The sequence below is a fragment of the Scyliorhinus torazame genome, chromosome 6 (assembly GCF_047496885.1).
Source record: "Scyliorhinus torazame isolate Kashiwa2021f chromosome 6, sScyTor2.1, whole genome shotgun sequence".
Taxonomy (NCBI): domain Eukaryota; kingdom Metazoa; phylum Chordata; class Chondrichthyes; order Carcharhiniformes; family Scyliorhinidae; genus Scyliorhinus; species Scyliorhinus torazame.
In genome coordinates, this window is record NC_092712.1 from 194,580,830 (window position 1) to 194,605,698 (window position 24,869).

Here is a 24,869-nt window from a genome sequence, read left to right on the forward strand (position 1 = left end):
GTGGGAAGGGGCAAACCCCGTTGCCCAGTGGTCCCTTTGAGACGCTCCAAATGGATTACATTGAGTTGGAAAGGTGTCAATGTTATAAATATGTTTTGGTCATTGTGGATGTGTTCAGCAGATGGGTTGAGGCGTATCCGACTATCTATAGTAAAGCTGCTACTGTGGTTAAAGTCTTGATGAGGGAAATCATTCCCCGGTACGGTATACCAGCTCAGTTAAGTTCTGATAATGGGCCTCATTTTATTGGACAAATTAACAAGGAGTTTTGCTCCCAGTTGGGCATACGCCAGCAGTTACACTGTGCTTACAGACCACAGGCAGCCGGGGTGGTTGAAAGACACAATCAGACCCTCAAAACTAAATTGGCTAAATTAAGAGCAGACACGGGACTGACATGGCTTAAGTTGCTCCCCGTTGCCCTCTTCCAGCTGCGGGTTACACCTGCGGGACCGGCCCGGCTCTCTCCCGCCGAGATTCTCTATGGCAGGCCTCTTAGAACTCCCTGGAGCCTGCAGGTTCCCAGACGGGTTCAGTTTCATCAGATGACTGAGGAAATGACCACCTATGTTCTAGCCCTTACGCAAGTGCTCAAGGAACTCCATGGCCAAGTCCGCGCGGCTCACGAGCCATTGCCCAGTACCTAGCTCACTTTCAGTCCAGCCCGGTAGTTATGTAATGGTCAAAAATTGGACTAGGAAGGGGTCGGAGCCGCGATGGGACGGGCCCTTCCAAGTTCTCCTTACCACCCCCACAGCAGTTAAAGTGGAGGGGCGAAGTGCTTGGGTCCACCTACATCACTGTAAATTGAGCCCATCTCCACTACTGTAAAAGGTCGGATACTAACCTGCCTCCCTTCTCCAGTGCTATTTTACAGGTGTGGAGCATGATGGAGTGGCTACGCATCGTCTGTCTGATATTTGGCCTCACTTCGCTTGGCGTGTTATTGGCGATGGACATGGAAAAGGGGAATATTATGTATCTGTGTAGCCCCAACCAATCTACAAGGATACATCACCTATGCACAGGTGATGTTCTTCACTGCCCCCATATACGAGGACATGGTATCGACTCATGGAAGGTCATCAAAGTTAAGGAGAATGCGGGAGTCATGAAGCAGCTGCACCGGCCCCGGCGATGGGAAGGGAACATTATATGGACATTGCCTTGTTTTTGGAATACATGTAAATTTGATTTTGGATGTGTTAAAAGTGGTACAATAAAGGTAACATCAGGCTGTCAGAAGAGTGTAGGAAGAGACCATGAGAAAGAGAAAGGGACTAGAGAGAGGACGGGGCGTGTGAGAAGGGAAGTACAGCTAGAACGTAGGTTACCGGGAGATGCACTTAAGTTAATTAAAGGCCAAACTGAGGAAAACCCGGGTAGTATGAATCTCTTCTACCAGATTTACCACCGTCTGTATGGCCAGGGACGGGTTGTCTGCTACCCAAACCCCGCAGCGGTGTCTAGGTTATTTTCTGTTTCACCGCTTTGGGGCACTCCCCAAACGGTGGTTCATTGTCAGCGTTCCGAGCCATTGCCCGAGCAAGTCACTCTTCCTTACGATCCGGATTCAGCACCACCGGCTATTTGCCTTCCCCTCCCTCGGGATAATTCCCATTCACAGTACGATAGGCTGCGACGGTGGAGGGCGTACATACCTAGCCACTTCACTCCCAATAGGGATTCCCGGTCGTACGAGAATTGCTTCAGCAGTGAAGGATATGGCTGTTTGCTGGTAGAGGTGGACACAAATATAACATGTCTGTTTCCCACCTGTACGGACAGGAGGTGCCATATCACCCAGGCGTCTGGCCAATGCGTTTGTTATAGCACCACTTGCGTTCCATTGAACGCTGGCCTCCAGCTCCTTTGTGGCTGGGCGAATGTCTCTCATATCACTGTTGGGAATAGGGCTTTCTGCATTGCTGGGCGGCCCGAATGGGCATTTCAAAATTGGATAAACTGGTCTACTGGGAGGTCCTTACGCAACCGGTATGCTCTTGACTATCTTCTGGCCCGTGAGGGTGGGGTATGCGCCATAGTACAGGGCAAGTGTATTATGGGGATTCAGGACTTGACTGCTAACATTACTAAATTTATGGATCGCATACGGGATCACTTGGACGGGATGCAGGATCCTGACTCTTGGGGTAACTGGGGATTTGGAGGATGGAAGGACTGGTTGATAAATATGGCCATGTATCTAGTGGTAGCTATCGGCTGCATCTTTGTGGGCCTGGCCATCCTTAAATGTGTGATGGGTAGAATGCTGGGTGCACTGGATCAGATCACCGCCCCAATCACCGAGAAAAAAAATTTAACTGTTAAAATCCATGAGGGTGAAGCAGATGAAGGGGGGCTAAGACAGGAATTGGAAATGCAGCGACGAATCTTTTTAGATGAGGAACCGTAGCTATAGATTGGATAGTTCGGTTATCATGGAATGATAAAAGGAGGGAATGACGAATGTGATATAAAATAGTTACTTTAGAGTTACTAGTTAATGTAATGTAGAAATAAGCCACTTTGATTTTTGCAGTTAGGGACAAAGGAATTTGAGACCGCATGGAAAAAGCAGGAAGAGGTGTGTCTATGAGGGTGATGCTTCATTGATAGGGGCCAGAGAAAGGGATTGGAAGTGAGCCAATCAGAATAGATCGAACAGGTCAGGAGGGACATAGGCTGACCTATGTCCGTCGAGTATGTGAAACTTGATACCATTTGAACTGATTTTGCAGAGATCCCTTTGTCTGTTAGTTCAGTCGTTTTCTGGAGTGTAAGAGGCTGGATGTCTCTTACATTTCTGTAAGATGATTAAGCTTGCAAGCTAAATAAATAACTTCTGTTTACGTGCGAATCCGTCTCAACTTTTATTGAGGCCAGACTGACAGAGAAAGAAATTTGGAGATCAACACAAAAGCAGGATAAAAGGCCCCTGGAGCAGCAGTGCTTTCTCGGTCATTGCGAGTTCAGAGCTGTGTGAATACAGAGTTGTACTTGAGTTGCTTAGCAATCATTTTAGCTATTCAAGTCTGCCTCTCATTTCAGTGAGGGGCTGTTTTAATTCAGTGGGCTAATTCTCCCTCTGTGTACCCCAACAGGTGCCGGAATGTGGCGACTAGGGGCTTTTCACAGAAACTTCATTGCAGTATTAATGTAAGCCTACTTGTGACAATAAAGATTATTTCTTTTATTTACCTCTTCTTCTCTGGAAGGTTTCCCTGAGCATTGGAGCACAGTGATCTAATGGGATAGTATATTCTGCTGATGGGACCTCCTCTGAAGAGGAAGAGAGGGGGCAGGAGGGAGAGGAGACAGGGTGAGCACAGGCAGAGTCCGAGGCAGAGACCTTTAAGAGGAGTGGCACAGGCTCGGTTGGTGCAGGGCAGGAGGTAGGCCTAAGCGGGAAGGTAGACCGAACTACATGGCCAGGACTCACGGCTAGAGTATACAGACAGCACTCCAATTACCTGCAAATGACTAAGGTCCAGTGTCTCAGGTGGATCCCCCTCTCTAGGGAATCAGTGACAGCAATATGTAACGTGAGAGGTCCCGAAACCGCCTCCAACTGTGTGGACGGTCACCCCACGCTGATTGCTTTAAAGGTTACAGTGGTCCTCAGCTTCTAGATTTCCGGTTCCTTTCATGGCTCAGTGGGGGTTCTGTGCGGCGTCTCTCAATCAGCCGAACACAGTTGTGTCAAGCTGGGGGCTTCCATCATCTTTAGACACATACGCACATTCATTAGCTACCGGACAGATGAGTGCAGCCAGCCAAAGAGAGCATGATGATTCAATGTGATGACTGGGTATCCCCACATCCAGGGTGTAATTTGAATTCAAATTTGGACCTGGGTCTCCAGAGCATTACCCTGGGTCTCTGGATTACTGATCCATTGAAAATACCACTTCGCCACCACCATGCCCACTAACCTGGATGGCAAACTCTGTCCAGGCTGCTTTGGTCAGGTGATGCGGCCTTCTCTTGTCATTCCTGGGTATGAGATTTTTCTGCCTGCACTAATCTCCTCCATCAGGACTCCCAGGCACTGATCGGAAAAATGGAGGGCCCTGGGTGCCCATCCAAATTGCCGTCCAGCCTTCCATGAACACCAGGGGCTGAAGCCATGGCTGCAGAACAGGGAAAGTCATTGGAATTCTTCCAGGCAGAAGAATAACCAACCCACAACCCTTCAGAGAGCCACCTCTTCCATTTTTCATAATACGCTGGGAAGCCTTAATTGGCCACTCAGCGTAATATCACATCAACAACACAATCATGGCTGGGCGTGGGCTTTACACCTGCTTCCAGACATCCTGGGTGCGATTCTCCGAGCCCTGCGCCGGGCCGGAGAATCGACACAACCGCGCAACGACGCCCCAACGCCTGCGCGTGATTCTCCAAGGTGCGGAGAATTGGTGCCATTTGCGCCAGTGCGTTTGGCGCAACACCGGTCGCGGGCCGCTGGAATCGGCGGGGCCACCGATTCACCAGTCCGGATGGGCCGAGCGGCCGCACGGAAAAAAGCAGAGCCCTGCCGGTGCCGTTCACCCCTGGTCGCTGCCGGCGAGAACTCAGCGCGTAGGGTCGGGGGGCGGCCTGTGGGGCGGGGAAAAGCGCCCCTTCACCAGGGGGGGGCCTCCGATGGGGTCTGGCCCGCGATCAGGGCCCACCAATCGGCGGGCCAGCCTCTCCCCCCCCCCGGGCCTACTTTGTTGCGCGGCCGGCCCCAGAAACCCCCACGCCATGTTGCGTCGGGGCCGGCGCGCTGAAGAAGTCCCTCGAGCATGCGCGGATTGGCGCTGCCCAACTGCGCATGCGCGGGTTGGCACTGCGCCCATTTGGCGCCGGGATGGGAGGCTGGAGCGGCGAGAACCGTTCCAGCGCCGTGCTGGCCCCCTGTGGAGGACAGAATCGGTCGCCCCGCGCCTGTTTCGCGCCGTCATGAAACGCGACGGGTTTCACGACGGCGCAGACACTTAGTCCCGTGATCGGAGAATCGCCCCCCTGGCTTTGGGGACATCCGAAGGGAAATTGTCGGCCTTGATTTTTATGCTTGCTAACTTTCCTGCTCAGTATATTTAAGTCAGATCACTTCTTACCTTACTGAACTTTTCTCTTTTTCAATTCGAGCATTTTTAACATTGACTTTTCATAATTACTTTTTGTTTTCACTTTAACCTAATAATATTGTGTTCATTATTTCCCTCCTGTTCTCCTACTATTACCAGTCACTTGACTATTTCATCTCCCAAAACAAAATTGAACAATATTATTCTTTCATTCCTGGACAATAACACATTGATCTAGGAAGTAGATTCTAAAAAGTACTCCCAGACTAACACATGATCGATAAAGTCATTCCATATTATTTCCCCTGTTGTTTTACTATAGCTGTATGTTGTTTCTCTTCCCATATCTGGCACAAGGCAGGCATTCATCTGATTCTATAGCTGATTTTTCCTGGAGCAGGTCACTACCCCGTCACCAGAGGCTTTTGGCTTGAGGGACGCCATTCTGCATCAAGCATGGCTAACCGGAGTCTCGCCTGCGCTAACTGCCAGCCACTGACATGCGTTAGAAGGATTTTGCAGGTTGATACTCAACTTGTTGCCGCATTATGAACGCACGCACCTTGGTCATGAGGCCCTGGTGTGGGACACAAACCCAGAGCTTCTCGCTCAGAGGCAGGGACACTATCCACTGTGCCACAAGACCTCCTTTCATATCTGTATGGACAGTATACAAATCTTACCTCCACCAATGTTTGATGACCAAGAGTTGCACCATTTCCCTTTAAATTAGCATAAAAGCATCTTACGGCACAAAAAGAGGTAATTCAGCCCATTATTATATAATATTCTACAACATTCCGCTGCACATTTAATGGGATGACCAAGGGGATGAAGCACATAAGGGAGAAAAGATTTTGAAAGTGTCCCAGTAGTCCAACTCTACACTCCTACCCCACAGCACTAGATATTCACCTTTTCAAGTGTATCTACAATTTCCTGCTATGTGAAGATTTATCCAAAAGGATGCTAGCTTCATGCAAACCCCCCCAGAACACCCATTAAATTCCTATGTTGATGGCAACCGCCATCATTGAGAAGGAACAGCAGCAGATTTACTACATCTAAGAATACAAAACAATCAGCTCAATAACATGAAGATGGATAGCTAAACAGCACCACTAACAACTAAATGGCCAAAAGGCATTTAATTTATAGTCAACACATAAATAGCATCGAGTGTACAACACAGAAACAGGCCATTTGACCCAATTGGTTTAAGCCAGTGTATATGCTCCAGAAGAATTTCTTGGTCATCCCTTGGTCATCCTGTTAAATGTACAGTGACATGTTGTAGAATGATATAAATTATTGTAATATTAGTGACAAACAACAATAACAAACTGTGCTCCACATCACTATCATCAAACTGAAAGGCCACAACAAAATCTCAATTGCCTCTGATGATCAGGCGTTCACATGGACGCTGGGATGCCGCAGATACGAAAGGGGTCATGTGTCGGAAGCTTGGGGATTCTCCCCTGGGCACGGGGAGACACACAACATGCAAGAATTGCTCAGTATTATCAATAAACCTTATTGTTGTTAGTCACTGGTCATCAATTAAAATACAAATCTTTACTAGTGTCACAAGTAGGCTTACATTAAAACAGCAATGAATGTACTGTGACAATCCCCGAACCGCCACACTCCGGTGCCTGTTTGGGTACAACGAGGGAGAATTCAGAATGACCAATTCACCTAACAAGCCCTCTTTTGGGACTTGTGGGAGGAAACCGGAGCACCCGGAGGAAACCCACGCAGACACGGGGAAAACATGCAGACTCCACAACACAGTGACGCAAGCCAGGAATTGAACCTGGGTCCCTGGCACTGTGAAGCGATAGTGCTAACCACTGTTCTACCGTGCCACCTAGTACTCTGATAATAATGGTCAGTGATCATTTCACCCAAATCTTGGATGAGATTTTAATTCATTTACATTTCACTAAATTGCACAGAGTTAAAATCAGTGCAAACATCTGCTAAGGAAAAGCCTTGGTTTTGCTCAGACTTACTTTTAATTATTTAAGTCTGTAAAATATGCTTCTAAGATTGCCATGTGATTTTCAATGTACTCTAATGACTCACTCAAATGTGCATACTTTGCAGTTAACAATGTCATTAGGTTGTGCAACAATTACTGCACGCACTTGGATAAGCACTAACTAATGAGCTGGTGATCATTGAAACTGTATGCTAAAATAACCTTCGAAATAATATGCTACATGCGTGAAAAGGTTACTGCGGGGCTATGAAAATGAATCACGAACTTGCAGACAAGCAATCAACTGGCAAATTAACATCTAGGGAATAACCTGCAATTCACAGGAGCCAAGTTATATGAGAGAAGCATTAATTTGTTTGCCATGCTGAGCATTCTGAATTTTAGTAGACCTGAAGTCAGCAGATTGAAATTTCTGAAGTAATTAGGTTTCAAAAACACCAGTTGAGTTGGGTTCTGTAGGTCCATATCAGGAGGGGCAAACTGCTGCCGGCACTGATTTCTCCACCTGGATAATTATATTTGTTAGTTAATCCTTTGATTGGCTATTTAAGGTATTGTCTGACAGTGAGCTCTTTGATCTGATTCCTGATCGTCGTTGGTCTGAATGCTTCTGCCTCTAGAATATGTTATTAAATGTCGGTATTCACTTGTAAATATACACTCCAAGAAAGTCTCTTTGCAAAGTGAACCAACTCCATTAATTCAATATTTTCCCAGTCTTCACTGTGCCGCTAAGTGTAATTATTTCAGATTATTTTAAACTTTTGGCTATTTTAATTGGTAGCTTGACCCAAGTTGAAAGCTCCGGAAACTAAATTCAGCACACTTTGTTCTTAATAGTGGTGCCACCTAACTATATTTGGACTTTGAGATAAAACTGATGAAATGGTGAGGAAATGTCCTCATGTAGCAGTATAAACATGAAACTTACATATTCACAGTTGATATATGATACTAAACAATATGTTTGGATTACACTTTTAGGTGCATTCACGCTGTAACAAGCACACGTGCAAACTTGCCTTAATCACCTCTGTTCTAGGGTCAGGTCGGGCACTAACTAAGGATGAACTCGATAGGAGTTTAGCACTGGTACAACGCATCCCAAAGCTAAATTGTACTGTAAAAGCAGCTTAACCTCTCTTCATCAATAAAGCATCAACAGCAATATTAGAATATCGTGGTCTATTTCACAGGGTGGAACTTTCTCGATCCACATGCAAGCAGTACTTCAAAGACACAAATGAAGATAAATTAAGCTGAGACTTGTGCTATACATGTCTGTTTCAGTCTGATGCTAGTTTGCCACAAGCTATTTAAATCAGCTCCAAAATTGTCAGTTATCAGATATAGCTACATTTGTGCTGCAATTTGCGTGAGGCGACACAATGCTTGGAATATTACTTATGGCATAAAGCCCACCCTGTACGTTTAGGAGTAAACAATCAACAGGTTTTGATTGGTTGCAGGTATTTCAGTATCAATAATGACCCAGATTTTGCACTTGTTGCTGATCTCTGAGAAAACTGGCCACAAAGATCCAGTGATTTCCTTTGACGTGGACTTCTCTTTGTCCAACAGCAGTTTAAATCTGATACCAAGTCAATGCCAGGTATGCAGCAACTGAAATGTCAATAAACAGGGTAAACAGCATTGAAGCATTCTCACAGTTAAAAGCCCTTTATAATTCAAAAAAAATCTTGATTGACACAAGTAGGCTTACATTAACACTGCAATGAAGTTACTGTGAAAAGCCTCTAGTTGCCACATCCTGGGACCGTTCGGGTACACAGAGGGAGAATTCAGAATATCCAAACTACTTAACGCACGTCTTTCAGGACTTGTGGGAGGAAACTGGAGCACCCAGAGGAAACCCACACAGACACGGGGAAAAGGTGCTGTCTCTGTGCAGACAGTGACCCAAGCCGTGAATCGAACCTGGGACCCTGGCGCTGTGAAGCAACAGTGCTAACTACTGTGCTACCGTGCTGCCCTCCATCACTTTGAATTTAATTTTTCAGATTGTAAAATAAATGTTTGTTTTAATTTAGATAGAAGCTAAAATGTCAATGTAAACAATCTTTTTAAAACATTATCTTTAAAAATGTAGATTTTTTTTATTGCAATGAAGAAATTTGATATTTCCCAGTATACAATTAGCTTTTCAGGGCTTTTGGGGGTGTTTAGTAGTAGTTATAAACTCAGTAACACTTCATTCAACAAAGTGTAACACAAGGGTTTATACATTGAAATTAATAGCATTAAGAGTGGTAGCTCCAATCAATTCATAGATTTTCTATTGATTGCTGTCTGAAATTGGTGGGGTAGAAAGTGGAGAAGCCTCATCAGTGCACCTTCTAGGATCACTGACAGCAAGTCCTAGATTTCTGAGTTATTTTGAGCATGTGCAAACTGCAGGGGCTGGTTTAGCACAGTGGGCTAAACAGCTGACTTGTAATGCAGAACAAGGCCAGCAGCGTGGGTTCAATTCCCGTACCAGCCTCCCTGAACAGACGCTGGAATGTGACGACTAGTTTTTTTACAGTAACTTCATTTGAAGCCTACTTGCGACAATAAGTGATTTTCATTTCATTTCAAATTGCTGTCAGTTTCGGTGGGGTAACATTAGCAAATGCTAATCGTTTGGCTGTCACTAAAGCCACAAATTTAGACCATTAAATTTAAAAAATCTAGGACGGCCTGTAACAGGAGATGCCAGCCAACAAATATAACATTGTGTAAACATGGAGTCAATCTACTCAGAGATAATTAATGAAAAGCTAAAGCACCATGCATGCAGATTTAAGACTGATATTATTTTCAGCTAGATGTGTATGTTCTAATTGGCTACAGCCTGGAACCAGTGGATATGTTTGACATGTATAGCATCCTGAACAACCATAATCACTACACAACACTATAGAACACTGCAACATTTTCATGTTATATACGGGAATGTAAGTAACAAATCTTGAATTTATCATGAATATATTACCTTTTTTTGTGGTGAATATTCATCGATGGTGCTGAAACAAAAATAAATTAATTCAGACTAAATGCGATTTTTAATATATTATTTTTTTTCTGTGCCCTTCTTGCCTTACATCAGGCATCAGGCCTCAAGGGCAAGCAAAGAGCTTTCTGCTCCTCTGAAATAATCCATTAGGAAACACGTGAAAGTGGCTGAGATTAACTAACTCCCACGCCTGCATTGTGTACGAATGTCAATCCTGTAATGTCAGGACTCTCTTGATCCTTGGACAGGATAGGCCAACACTGAAAGCCTATTTTACCGTGAATTCCGATTGCATCGTCATTGTTACTATCTGCTTTAAGCACAGACGGTCAGCTTTTCAAATCTCGCTCATGTTGGCAAAGCAGTTGATTCGAAGATAGCTGAACATGTCCCATGATGCAATGCACCGTGGCTTTGTGCAACTAAAGGAGTAAGCTGAAAGAAGAAAACTGCCTTTGTGGAGGAGGAGATGACGAGGAGGAGTGGAGAGGTAGGAGAAACAAAAAATCAGGGGGAAGCTGGAGCTAAGGGAAACACAGGCCCTCAAAGGGGGGAACATTAGCCTTCCCTCTCCCCTCCAAGCCATTCGCCATCCTGACTTGGAAATATATTGCCGTTCCCTCACTGTTGCTGGGTCAAAATCCTGGAATTCCCTCCTTTTGGGTGGTGCTGCGGGAAACTACGCCATCCAAATGTTCTGCCCAAAGCAGAATTGGTGCAGCTTAAAGTAAACAAAGTCCTGGGGTGGGGATAGAGAGAAGTAAAGACCAGGACATGGGGGGAGTGTGGGTGTCCGGCATAGATAGGATGAGGCAAATAAAGAAAATGGAGACCCAAAGGGTGTGGGAAGGAAAATCAAGGACTCTGGAGCAATTCTCACAATTGGATTGGAAGCATGCGATGACCAGGTGAAACCAGAGATGGTGAAATGTGAGACAATTTGGATAAAGTGGAAATATATTAAGGAGAGGGGAGAACCAGAAAGCAGTTCCTGAAAAGTCTACAAAACAAAAGGAGCATGACATCTACACCACAAAGGTTAAATAAGACTATGAAATGAAAGGTCAGAGATCATGAATGATCGGAATCACAAAACGTTAGAGTAAAATCGTTCCAAATGTAAGGCACATTTGCAGTGAAAACAGCTGCATAACCTAGGGGAGAGATCAGTATTCTGATCTTGGTGTGTTGGACTTCCCTATTAATCCTTCCATTATTCCACATTAGGAGCCGCTGGAACCCAGAATCCAGTGATTTTTCAGCTGAAAGGAAACAGTATTGCCGTATTGAAGATTCACAAAAATGTTATTTTCCTATACTCTAATAAGTAGAATAATAAAGAGTCTCTGTTTGGAATTATATTGGGACATCAATGGGAATTCTTGGGAGAGCATTTCAGTCTGGAATCTAATCATGGCATCGTTCTCAATTACTCACTTGTTGAGCAGACAATCAGTGTTTTCAGATCCCCACATTTTGGGCTGTTTGCTCTGGTAGCAGCGGCATATAATTGACATGCACGCATGAGGCGCATCTACATGTGAAAGTCTGATCTCATTAACCGCCATTTAAAATTAATATAAAGCACATTACAAAGTACAATCAGAAGCAATCCAAGAGGCAACTGGAAATGATCAGCTACCAAACCTACGTGTCTGGGATGTCACTTTGTCATGTACTCACTTTTCACATTTCTCATAATGCCAAAACTGAGTCAAACATGTGCAGGGATTGTAATGCACGTTGGGAGTTGGAGCCTGCACTGCTTGCTCTCATGGATTGTGGAACCACAATTCCAAGGAATTTCTTGTTGGTATTATTAGCAAACAGGACAGAAGGTAACTTGGGAGCAAATTAAATGGTAGAATTGGTGGCAATACTTCGAGGTTGGGACGGGTTTTATTCTAACAGGGCATCTCATGGCATCTGTTAATAGTTAGATTTGCCCCAATGTCCATCAACACAAACTATTTTGGCCCACAATTTTTTGGAAAGTGTGAGCTGATAGTGGCGCAGTGAGGAAAACAGGGCATCCAGGACCTGAGTAATCAGGAAAACCAACAAAGTTGTTTCCTTTACTAATCATTTAAGAATTGGGAAATAAACAGTGCACAGAGCATGAAGAAAATTGAGTGAATTCCTTATCAAATCAGGTCCATAAGAGAAATAAAGAGAGGGAAAGAAAGATTTAATCAAAAGAGAGAGAAAAAAGATATACGAAGGCATAAGAAAATGAAAGAAAAAAGATTTTACAACAATTCATAACCTAAAGGAATAATATTTCACAGATGTAATAATTAATATTTTGGTACCATTGAGATTAATTGGCAGTCAATAACATTTATTACGTAATTAATTGTGCATTTACACAGTTGCTATCCCTAGCTATTTGGGTTTAGTTCATATCTACTAGTGCAAATACTGCAACTTCACAATTTTCAATACGGTTCAATGGTGAGGCTGATAGCAAAATACCATTTTCCTGAAGCTAGTGTAAAGATGGGCAACATGGCCAGTAATTTATTGATATTCACATTCAACAATGCAGCTGTGCCTTGTCTGATTGGACTGGACCATTTACACATAAATAACATTGAGTGCCATTAGCATTAAATTGACAAAGTTACTTTGACAGAAACAACAGGTCAAAAATACTCTTTATTATCATCTGGTGATTGGGTGATCCACTAACAATGAATTGACAGTGCACAAAGGACCAAAACTCAACATAAACAGCCCTTTTACTGTGGAGGGCATGATTCAGCGACTGTGTTGCACCAGACAAGTTTCCAGGCACGCCGGCTGAAATGCGAGAGAGGGCAAAATCAAGATTTGCACCAGGCACAAACCGTTTTGCAATTCACCCTGCCCGCTGTCAATGGCAAGTTCCAGATCTCGCCCCAAAATGGTGAGAATATCATTAACCCTTTTTTGCATTTGTTTCAATCTCATTAATGAGATTAAAGTCGAATACAGCGGCCTCCCAAGAATTACCCAACTCCCCAGCAGGAAGTCCCGCAGACGTGACTTCTCCTTTTCAGAAACGGGAAACTGGCGCAGTGGCTACTGAGGGAAAGTGAGGAGGCGAGTAGCCCTTTCCATTGACCGGCATGCAGCTCAAGGGCACCAGGGCTGCGGCCCCAGTGCTCGGGAGGTGTGGGGCCCTTCGGGGGGGTTGGAGTTGGGGTTTTCGGGGGGGCTGGAGCATTCCAGGTTGGTCGTCTCCCCTGGGTCGGGGGTGAGGGGGCTTTGCGTCTGTGAGGCCTTCAAAGCATGTTTAAATATTTTAGAGACCCATAACAGGGGCAACTACAGCTGCAGCCTGTCGGTCCTACTAAACTCTCCCAGAACAGAGCACTGCTGCTGCCTTTCTCCTGAAAGTCAATTTCACCTCTAGCTTTCTTTCAACTACTTCAAATAAGGAATTAGCCTTGATAGCTGTGAACCTAACGCTCCTGAACTCTCAAGTGCCTCCTCGAGGCACAGGTGCCATGTCTCAGAGGATGATTAGTGCACTGCATGTCGAGAAAAGCTTGATACCTGAACAGTGTGCCTGAACTCTAGGAGCGTCAGCACCATCAAGGCAGCCGCCAACAATCAAACACTAAAGAGCAGGGCATTACCACAGCAACCAAAGGATAAGTGTCTGAATGAACAGAAGACAGCTGAGCACAGACCCCCTAATGTTGCTGGCAGAGGTCTGTGGACTAGAGGCTGCTGTTGTGGCCTCTGAGTGTACAGAGTAAGGTTTGCCAGCACAATTGGCTCGCTGGATGGCACTCTGAGAGCAGGTGGGGCAATCATGGTAATGGTGGGAGAGGCCTGGGGGATTGGAGGGCCCCAGGATGGAAGCCCCAACTGATTGTTGGTCTCTCTCCTTCTCCAATTACTTCCAGATAAAAAAATGTTTGCTGGTGTGATCCCACAGAGGCTGCCCTCGCTGCGCTAGTGACAGTCAAGGCGGGGGGGACCCTGTATAAGGCAGCAACGCCAACTCAGGCTGGCTGCCGCACACCCTGAAGACCCAGCCGCTGATCAGGATGAGGAGGGGGCTAGAAGGGGAGGCCAGCGAAGGCTGAAGGTGTACAGGTGCCGTTATCCCTTCCATGAGCTGACGGAGAGTATATGCCGCAGACAACTGCGTCTCAGCAGGAAGACAGTGTGGAACGTTTGCCATGTCTTCATGGACACGATGCCCCATGGAGGAGGAGGACACGAAGGTCACTGCAGCCTTAAACTTGTATGCCCCAAGTCATTCTTAGGCACGAGCAGGGTCCAGCATGGAATTTCCCAATTTTCAGTCCACAGGTGCATTCAGGATGTGACGATGCTCTGTCTGTCCAGGCATCAGACTCTACCACCTTCGAGTTGGAACAGGCCCGCCAAGATGCCCAGGCTGCAGGATTCACTGCCGTCACCAGGATTCCCAAGGTCCAGGGGGCAGTCGATGGCACGCATGTCGTCCTGTGAGCACTGGGGCATCAAGCAGTTCCCTATATTAACAGGAAGGGGTTCCACTCCTTGAATGTTCGGATCATGTGCGACCACCACCTCAGAATCATGCACGTGTGTGTCGGCTACTCTGGGAGCGTGCATGACAGCTACAGCTTGGGGCACTCGGGGATTGCCGGTGTCTTCGAGGATCACCCAGGATGACAAGTTGGTTCATGGGCACAACGGATACCTGCTGAGGATATGGCTGATGATGCCAATGCGGAGGCCTGAGACTGAGGCGGAGGTCCGCTATAATGAGGCCCATGTTGCCACCTGTGCTGTCATTGAGCGGTGCATTGGACTTCTCAAAATGCGGTTCCGATACCTTGACCGCTCTGGCGGTGCCCTGCAGTACACCCCCCAGAGGATCTCCCACTTTGTGGTGGTCTGATATATCCTCCACAATCTGGTACGGTTAGGTAATTTGGACATTCTGAATTCTCCCTCTGTGTACCCGAACAGGCTCTGGACTGTGGCGACTAGGGGCTTTTCACAGTAACTTCATTGCAGTGTTAATATAAGCCTATTTGTGACAATAAAGAATATTATTATTATTATATCTGACACAGCAGCATGGCGACATGCTGGAGGAGGGGGAGGAGGAGACGGCGGGACATGCGGCTTCGTCTGAGGAGGAGGAGGAGGCGAACCAGGAGGGGCTGGAGGATGACCCAGTGGAGGAACTGGAGGATGGAGGACAGGCTGCAGCAAGGGTCCAACATGCTATGAGGACCAGGAAGGTTCTCATCATTCCAGATTCACGTAGGGCAAGGCTGTGTTTGCAAGCTCAAGCCCCCATCCCATTACCCCTCCAAACTCCCCATTCCCCCACCCCCTCCATTCTTTCCCATCCCAACCCCGCCCCTCATCACACCTCGGTCCCCATTATCCCCTCCCTGGTGTGTGTAACATCACTCCAGGGTGATGGGTCTGTGATGACACCCACGGTGGACCACTATACAAGGCAGGAGAATAATTGTCACTCGTTGTGAGGAACCCTCTGGTGCTCATACCCATCCTCTGTATGGAGTTTGCATCAGGGGCATTTGATCTTGGACCACTGCGCCCAGGCATGTCCTCTATGAAGATTAACGTGACAGAGGCTTCATATCTTTCAGCTGTGAAACGTTTTAAAGGTGAACATTTTGATGTGACAGATTTCCATTCCCCCCAGCCACAGATAGTGACCTCACCAAGTGCCCACTCAGTGCTCCTCACTCTCCTTGATCTTCTGTGGTCTAGGTGCTTTGTCTAGGTGTGCCCCCAGGATGCACATCAGAGCTGGAGGCAGCCTGCTGCTTTCCGTTCGCTGTGGCCTTTGATGGCTTTGGCAGACATCCTCTGGATGGCCGGGAGCCGGAGGGCCCCGGGCGAGGTATCGGTGTCACAGGCATCGCCGTAACACCCTATTATGCCCGCTGCCTTTGAGGTGCGACAGTGTCAGGAGTGGAGCAATCAGAAGAACTGGAGACCGCTGAAGTCATCTTGGTGGTAGGCTTGGGTTGGCCTCCAACCCCTGAGGGTGCCGTAGGGCCCTGGGGGAGTCCATGGGATGGAGGGGCAGCTGGGGTGAGCTCCAGCAGCCTATGCGTTTTCTGGCTCTGCCAGTCCTGGGGGTTCCCCATTGTCTGCACCATGGTGTTGGCGCCCCCAGCGATGGTCCTCAATGACTGGGCCATGCTCTGGAATTCCTCAGCAATGTCCATCTGTGTCTAGGACACACTCCTCATTGGCTGGGAAATTATGTCAAGGCCCTAACATCACAGACTGAGCCATGACATGGGCACCACTACTCAAGACACGGTCGTCGTGCTCCAGGTTTTCAATGGCGGTAGTCATCCTAGCAGTGTTGGGCTCATTGATACGTATTGTCGACACCATCTCCTGCGCCTGAAGGCTTTGGGACTGCCCCAAACGGACTTGCAGTCGCCGGATTGTTCCTGACACCCCATCCTGAATCTCATGGCTCTGGCCTATCATCTGTATCAGCTCAGGGAGAACCTTGTCCAGAGCCTCGACATCTGGCTGTGACCCAGCTGTGTCCTGGGATCCAGCAGAACTCCGACTGCTGACTCCCTTGAATGTTCCTGTCTCCACCTGTCTCCAGCTCTGTGGATGCAGGTAGTGTCTCCGAAGCCTGTCCCCTAATGTCGTCCCGCCCCCCCGAGGTGTGTGTCTCTGCGCTGGTGGAAGATACGGGTGAAAGCTGTGACGCATCGCCGCTGTTCTCCTCACAGCTCTCCCAACTCTCTTGTGTGGTGAGGATGCGGGGGGACGATTCAGGGTGGCCCGGCCTCATCAGATGGTGATCCTGCAAAACAATTGACATCTGGTCAGTGAAAGGAGGAGGTTAATTTTGTGCGCCATCAACATCTCACTTGAGACAGGTCATCTGGATGAAGGCACAGTGGATTCTCACCTCTCTGGCGCAGGCCGACCTCACTATCTCCAGGCCATGTTCCTCAGGGGGGATTTGGGAAATTGAGGGGTGGCACGCAGAACTGATGCTCGGAGAAAAGTGGCAACTTACCGTTGCAGCTCGCTAAAGGTCATTTATCTTCTCCCAACACTGGACGGTGGTCCTCCTGGTCATGCTGCCCGCATTCACTGCAGCTGCCGCTGGCTCCCGAGCGGCATTGCTCGCCCTCAGGGGAATAGGGTACCCTACCTTTCATTGACGGTATCTAGAAGCCTGGTCAGATTTGCAGAGTCAAAGTGAGGAGCAGGTCTGTGTACTGCCATGTTTGTGTCTTGACTGGGAGTGAGTGATGAGGGAGTGCTTACAAGCAGCTCCCCCTTGTTGGAGGCGAGTGGCTGAGGCGCGAGGCGTGTGACTCGGACAGCGAGGGAGCCAGGAATGGCGAGATTCACGCGGGGGCTCACAATTTTGGCACTACGTGCCTTTGAATACAGGCTGCGATCTCGCCAACGCGGCCGCCAAGAAACACCCCACCAAATTTGCCCAAAAGCAGACTTTAATGTTTGTCCGCTGAATCATACCTGGAAGCTGTGGATATTTACATCTCCTGAAACACAGTCCTGGAACTATAGGGCTGAAGAAAAATTCATAACGAGAGGGGAATAAATGAAAACAAACATAAAAGTTTGTGAGCTTTGAATCCAGCTTTGAAGCATCGATGCCTTGTGAATTAGTTCATGTTTCAAAGTGCAAGTGTTTATTATTGCTTGTAGAATGATAGAGTGGAAGACATTAATAATTGAAAGCTGTTTTTCATGAGAACATGTTTACTGTGTTAGGATTTTCACTAAGCAGAAGTCATTTGACTGAGCATTACTAAGTGAGACTTTGAGGAAATGACACAGCAACATGTCCTAAACTCTAAAACTCATTACATGTACACCCATGCAATACAGGATTGAAAGAAGCATGGGGTCCACAGGTTGAATCTCACATTTTAGCCAAAGATGCATTTTCTGCTTCTTCTGGTCATGAATTAGATCTTAAACCCCGCTATGAAGCTTTTTGAATGGATCAGAGGCGTCATTCTCCGACGCCCCAGAGGGTCGGAGAATGGCCGTTGGCCGCCGTGAATCACGCCCCCGCCGATTGCCGAAGTCTCCGAAGGGAGAAAAGTCGGCGAGGCGTTAATGGCGCCGCTGCCGTCGGAGAATGGCACGGGTCTGCGCAAGGCAGCCGATTTTCGGCCTGCCGATATTCTCCCTTCCGGATGGGCCGAAGTCCCGTCGACGTGATGACCGTTCACGTCGACGTAAATTAAACCTCCTTTTCATCGGCGTGACTCTGTGCTCCAGGTTCACACCGACCAGCGTGGAGGTGAGTGACGGCCTGGGGGGTTGGCTCTGGGCAGGCGATGGCGTGGCCGCAGTCTGAATGCGTGAGGAGAGGTGTGTCTCGGGTTGTGTGTGTGTGTGTGCGGCGGGGTGGGTGGTTAGAGTGGGCTGGGCTCCGGGGGAGTGCCGGGAGGGGGGTCCGTGCCGGGGAGGAGGTTGGGGGGGTCCATGCCGGGGAGGAGGTTGGGGGGGGGTCCATGCCGGGGAGGAGGTTGGGGGGGTCCGTGCCGGGGAGGGGGATGGGGGGTCCGTGCCGGGGAGGGGGTTGGGGGGGTCCGTGCCGGGGAGGAGGTTGGGGGGGGGTCCGTGCTGGGGAGGGGGATGGGGGGGGTCCGTGCCGGGGAGGGGGATGGGGGGTCCGTGCCGGGAAGGAGGTTGGGGGGGTCCGTGCCGGGGAGGAGGTTGGGGGGGGGGTCCGTGCTGGGGAGGGGGATGGGGGGTCCATGCCGGGGAGGAGGTTGGGGTCCGTGCCGGGGAGGGGGATGGGGGGTCCGTGCCGGGGAGGAGGTTGGGGGGGTCCGTGCCGGGGAGGGGGATGGGGGGTCTGTGCCGGGGAGGAGGTTGGGGTACGTGCTGGGGAGGACGTTGGGGGCGGGTCCTTGCCGGGTAGGAGGTTGGGGGGGTCCGTGCCAGGGAGGAGGTTGGGGGGGGGGGTCCGTGCCGGGGAGGGGGATGGGCGGTCTGTGCCGGGGAGGAGGTTGGGGTCCGTGCCAGGGAGGGGGATGGGGGGTCCGTGCCGGGGAGGAGGTTGGGATCCGTGCCGGGGAGGAGGTTGGGGGGGGGTCCGTGCCGGGGAGGGGGATGGGGGGTCCGTGCCGGGGAGGAGGTTGGGGTCTGTGCCAGGGAGGGGGATGGGGGGTCCGTGCCGGGGAGGAGGTTGGGGGGGTCCGTGCCGGGGAGGGGGATGGGGGGTCCGTGCCGGGGAGGAGGTTGGGGTACGTGCCGGGGAGGAGGTTGGGGGGGGGGTCCTTGCCGGGTAGGAGGTTGGGGGGGTCCTTGCCAGGGAGGAGGTTGGGGGGGGGTCCGTGCCGGGGAGGGGGATGGGCGGTCTGTGCCGGGGAGGAGGTTGGGGTCCGTGCCAGGGAGGGGGATGGGGGGTCCGTGCCGGGGAGGAGGTTGGGGTCCGTGCCGGGGAGGAGGTTGGGGGGGGGTCCGTGCCGGGGAGGGGGATGGGGGGTCCGTGCCGGGGAGGAGGTTGGGGTCCGTGCCGGGGAGGAGGTTGGGGGGGGTCCGTGCCGGGGAAGGGGATGGGGGGCCCGTGCTGGGGAGGAGGTTGGAGGGGGGTCCGTACCGGGGAGGGGGATCCGTGCCGGGGAGGAGGTTGGGGCCGTGCCGGGGAGGAGCTTGGGGGGGTCCGTGCTGGGGAGGGGGATGTGGGGTCCGTGCCGGGGAGGAGGTCGGGGTCCGTGCCGGGGAGGAGGTTGGGGGGGTCCGTGCCGGGGAGGAGATTGGGGGGGGGTCCGTGCTGGGGAGGGAGATGGGGGGTCCGTGCCGGGGAGGAGGTTGGGGTCCGTGCCGGGGAGGAGGTTGGAGAGGGTCCGTGCCGGGGAGGAGGTTGGGGGGGGGGGGTCCATGCCGGGGAGGGGGATGGGGGGTCCGTGCCGGGGAGGAGGTTGGGGTCCATGCCGGGGAGGAGGTTGGGGTCCGTGCCGGGGAGGGGGATGGGGGGTCCGTGCCGGGGAGGGGGATGCGAGGGCAAGTGAGTTGGTCCACCTGGCCAGGTGCCAGTCTCCAACAGTTGGACCCATGCGGTCCATGCCACCTGGCTGAGGGGAGGAGGGGATATGGGCAATGATGACATGTCGTCGTTCCCCTCCCCCCCACCAGGCCGTCATGTTTTCCGATCATCCAGCGATGTTGGCCGCCGTGGCGGCAGCCGCTAATGTCTATGTTGCCCTGGATGAGGAGGAAGAGGAGGAGGAGGAGGAGGAGCGTGCAAGAGAGGCGGCGCAGGCTGCCGCAGAGGGACAGGCGGCAGCCGCCCAGGCTGGAGGGACACCTGACTGACAGGACGAGGACGGGGAGGAGGACGTCGCGGCCCCACGGCAACGGAGGCACCCGAGGGCGCCCCGTGTGTACCGGCCCCGGCAGTCATACCAGGACCTCACGGACCGGGAATGCAGGAGGAGACTCCGGATGAGGCGGGAAACCGTGGCACACATCTGCCACCTGCTGGCACACCTGTCACCGCGTGGCACTGGCGGGGGACACCCTCTCCCCGTGTCCGTCAAGGTTACGGTGGCCCTGAACTTTTATGCAACGGGGTCATTCCAGGCACCGAGTGGGGACCTGTCCGGCATATCGCAGACATCGGTGCATCGGGGCAGTGACAGATGCCCTATATGCCATGGCGCACCGCTACATCCGCTTCCCTGTGGACCGGGCCAGCCAAGATGCCCGGGCCGTGGGCTTCTCTGCCGTGGCCGGGTTCCCCATGGTCCAGGGCGCGATTGATGGGATGCACGTCGCCGTGCGTCCACCTGCAGATAACAGGGCCGTGTTCACCAATAGGAAGGGGACCTATTCGATGAACATACAGGTGGTCTGCGACCACCGCATGATGATCCTGCACGTCTGCGCCCGTTACCCAGGCAGTGTACACGACTCATACGTGTTGTCGCGGTCATCCATCCCCGGCATGTACGAGGGACGCCATCCCCGGCTGAGGGGCTGGTTGCTGGGCGACAGGGGCTACCCATTGCGATCGTGGCTGATGACGCCTATACGGAGGCGACGCAATGAGGCGGAGAACCGCTACAATGATGCCCATGTAGCGACAAGGGGTGTGATAGAGGGGTGCTTTGGCGTGCTGAAGATGCGTTTCAGGTGCCTGGACCTCTCTGGGGGCGCCCTCCAGTATCGGGCAGATCGGGTCGGCCGCATCATTGTGGTGTGCTGCGTCCTGCACAACATAGCCCAGCAGAGGGGCGATGTGCCGCAGGCAGAGGAGGGCGGAGTGGAGGAGCAGCAGGAAGAGGCGCAGTCCTCCCCAGATGAGGGGGATGGGGGTAATGGTCAGGGCAGACGGGGTAGACACAGGCGGGTGGCTGTCCACTGTTACCGGCTGGCCCAGCGGGCACGGGACAGACTGATAGCCGCCCACTTCACTGACTAGATGGGCGTGGAAATCGGGTAGTATGGCCACAGACCGCACACCATGGCAACAGCCGACCATCCACACCCTCCACCCATCCACCCAACCAGCACCCTCACCCCCCTCCCCAACCCCACCCACCCCACCCGCATGCACACCTCCCCCCCCATTGCCGATCCACCTGCGGCTCAAAGGGCCGGGCTCACACAGTTGCGGGTGGACGCGTGTCTAGTGCAGGCCATGGAGGATGATGACAACCCGCCCTGCGGTGAGCTCCTGGCTCCACATCGTTGGACTATGTCTGACCCATGACACCCCCGCACACTTTGGACAGAGCACAAAGGCAGCTTCTGTAGGTGTAACATTGACTTTAATAACCAAAGGAGTTCATGCACGTGCCCGAGCCCCTAAAACTCATCTGTGCCCTGCACCCGTGCCAACTTACTCAGTGTCTAATTGTTTGGCCTTCCGGGCCCTTTGACTACGTCTACGTGGTTCCCCAGACAGTACAGCAGAACTGGAGGTGGACTCCTGTGATTCCTGCCCTCTGACACTGGATCCCTTTGGCGGCCGTTTCCTGGGGCGTCCTGGCCTAGATGGGCCAGGCTGCGGCCCGGGCGACTGGGATGGCGAGCTGCCAGCCCGTCCTGCCCATTGCCCACCCGATGCACCTGGGACGGAAGGGGGGGGGAGTCCGAGGTGTCGCGGTGTTCCGGGACCTCCCCTACAGGGGGAGCCGGGACGGACCACACCACCTCCTCCTCCCTCGGGGTGCCTCGAGGCCCGTGCTGGTATCGAAAGGGGTCTGCAGGTTTGCAGCCATGGAGCCCAGGGGGTTGGCAAACCCTGTCTGTGACAGTGTGATGCCGGCTCGCACATGGCCACTGGCGCCGATGCCCTCAGCGATGGCCTGCAGAGACTGGGCCATGGCCTGCAGAGACTGGGCCATGGCCTGCTGAGACTGGGCTATGGTGTTGAGCGCCTCTGCCATCTGGCGCTGGCACTGGCTCATGGCCTCCTGTGAGAGGGCAGCCATGTCCTGGGCCACAGACGCCGCCTGCACGGAAAGCCCCAGGCCTCGCAAACCGTTCCCCATGTCTGACACCGTCGCACCCATTGCCTCCACCGCGGACGCCACCCGTGCGGTGTCGGCCTGGGTGGCACGTATGACCGGCACCACTCCCAGCTCCTGGACGCGGGTGGACTCCTCCACCTGCGACTGCAGCCGCCGCAAGCCGCCCGTCACCCTCTTCGCTCGTCTCCGGGTCGGTGACTGCATCGGATCTATGTGTGGGTGTGGTAACTCCAGGAACCCAGGATCCATCTGGGCGGCAGATGTTCGCTTGGGCTGGGCTGCCCTCCGACCGCCCGGCCCCTCTGCTGCTCCTACCTCCACCTGCTGTACCGGGACGGCTGTGTTGTGCGCACCAGTGAGTGTACCAGACGCCTCATCACTAAAGTGCCCAACCGAGGTGAGTGTTTCTGCGATGGTGGAGGGTGTTGGTGACAGCAGTGGCGTTGTGTCGTGCTCTTCGTCCCACTCTGAGTCCATGGCACCTTGGGGTGGGGGTTCGTCTCCACCCATCCACTCTGAGTCACTGTCCGGTATTTCATCTTCCTGGGTAGTGCTGTCCCGGGTAGGGGTGTCCTGGGTAGGGGTGGCCTGGGTAGTGGTGTCCTGGGTAGTGGTGTCCTGGGTAGTGGTGTCCTGGCTCGGATGTGACGGGGGCCTGTGACTGCCCCCCTCGTCGCTGGGTGGTCGCTCCCGCACGTGACGGGGGTGTCGTCTCCCTGTTGCTCCAGGTCTCTCCGTCTCCCGTGGTGTGCGAGGGGCATCCTGCGGGCGTCGCATGCTGGAGGGTCCGGGTCTCTCTGTCTCCCGTGGCCTCCGAGGGGCATCCTGCGGGCGTCGCATGCTGGAGGGTCCGGGTCTCTCCGTCTCCCGTGGTGTGCGAGGGGCATCCTGCGGGCGTCGCATGCTGGAGGGTCCGAGTCTCTCTGTCTCCCGTGGCCTCCAAGGGGCATCCTGCGGGCGTCGCATGCTGGAGGGTCCGGGTCTCTCTGTCTCCCGTGGCCTCCGAGGGGCATCCTGCGGGCGTCGCATGCTGGAGGGTCCGGGTCTCTTTGTCTCCCGTGGCCTCCGAGGGGCATCCTGCGGGCGTCGCATGCTGGAGGGTCCGGGTCTCTCTGTCTCCCGTGGCCTCCGAGGGGCATCCTGCGGGCGGTCTGCATCTGCGGGGATGGGTGCCTGGACGTGTGCTCCTGCGATACACAATGAAGCATGCATGGTTAGACACGCAGGCAGTGATCAGGTGATATGGGGGAGGGGGATATAGGGGAGGGGGGATATGGGGACGGGCTGTCGGTGGCTCACTTGCTAGTACGCCCCCGACCTCTGCATCAGCAACCTCCCGGTCCTCAGGTCCGCCAGCCAGTTCCAGGGCCCTTTCCTCGTGTTCGGTCAGTGGCCTCTCAACAGCGGGGCCTCCTCCAGTCCTCACATGCTCCCTATTGTTGTGTGCGCGTTTCTCCTGTGGGGGGGGCGGGGGGCGGTGGTGGCAGGGGTAAAAGGCAACACTGTTAGGCAGGTATATGAATGCACGCCATTGGTTGCGCGTGCATTGCAGAGGTTAGGGTTGGGGCTGGATTCACTTGGGGATATGGGGGAGGGGGGATATGGGGAGGGGGGGATATGGGGAGGGGGGATATGGGTGAGGGGGGATATGGGGGAGGGGGGATATGGGGAGGGGGATATGGGGGAGGGGGGATATTGGAGAGGGGGGATATGGGGAGGGGGGATATGGGGGAGGGGAGATATGGGGGAGGGGGGATATGGGGGAGGGGGATATTGGGGATATGGGAGGGGGGATATGGGGCAGGGGGGATAGGGGGGATATGGGGGAGGGGATATGGGGGAGGGGGGATATGGGGAGGGGGGATATGGGGGAGGGGGGATATGGGGGAGGGGGGATATGGGGGAGGGGGGATATTGGTGAGGGGGGATATGGGGAGGGGGGATATGGGGGAGGGGGGATATGGGGAGGGGGGATATGGGGGAGGGGGGATATTGGGGATATGGGAGGGGGGATATGGGGCAGGGGGGATAGGGGGGATACGGGGGAGAGGGATATGGGGGAGGGGGGATATGGGGAGGGGGATATGGGGAAGGGGATATGGGGGAGGGGGGATATGGGGGAGGGGGGATATGGGGGAGGGGGGATATGGGGGAGGGGGGATATGGGGGAGGGGGGGATATGGGGGAGGGGGGATATGGGGAGAGGGGATATGGGGGAGAGGGGATATGGGGAGGGGGATATGGGGGAGGGGGATATGGGGGAGGGGGGATATGAGGGAGGGGGGATATTGGGG

At 52.4% G+C, this 24,869-nt stretch overlaps 1 protein-coding gene across 3 annotated transcripts in view; it reads right to left on the reverse strand.

Annotated features, from left to right (window-relative positions):
* Window positions 1-24,869, reverse strand: part of rapgef5a (Rap guanine nucleotide exchange factor (GEF) 5a) — a 370,729-nt gene that overhangs the window by 77,871 nt on the left and 267,989 nt on the right. For all 3 annotated transcript variants that reach the window (XM_072509217.1, XM_072509219.1, XM_072509218.1), the window contains one exon: window positions 10,079-10,109. In XM_072509217.1, the coding sequence (XP_072365318.1) occupies window positions 10,079-10,109 (31 nt within the window). The remainder of the gene's footprint in view (window positions 1-10,078; window positions 10,110-24,869) is intronic.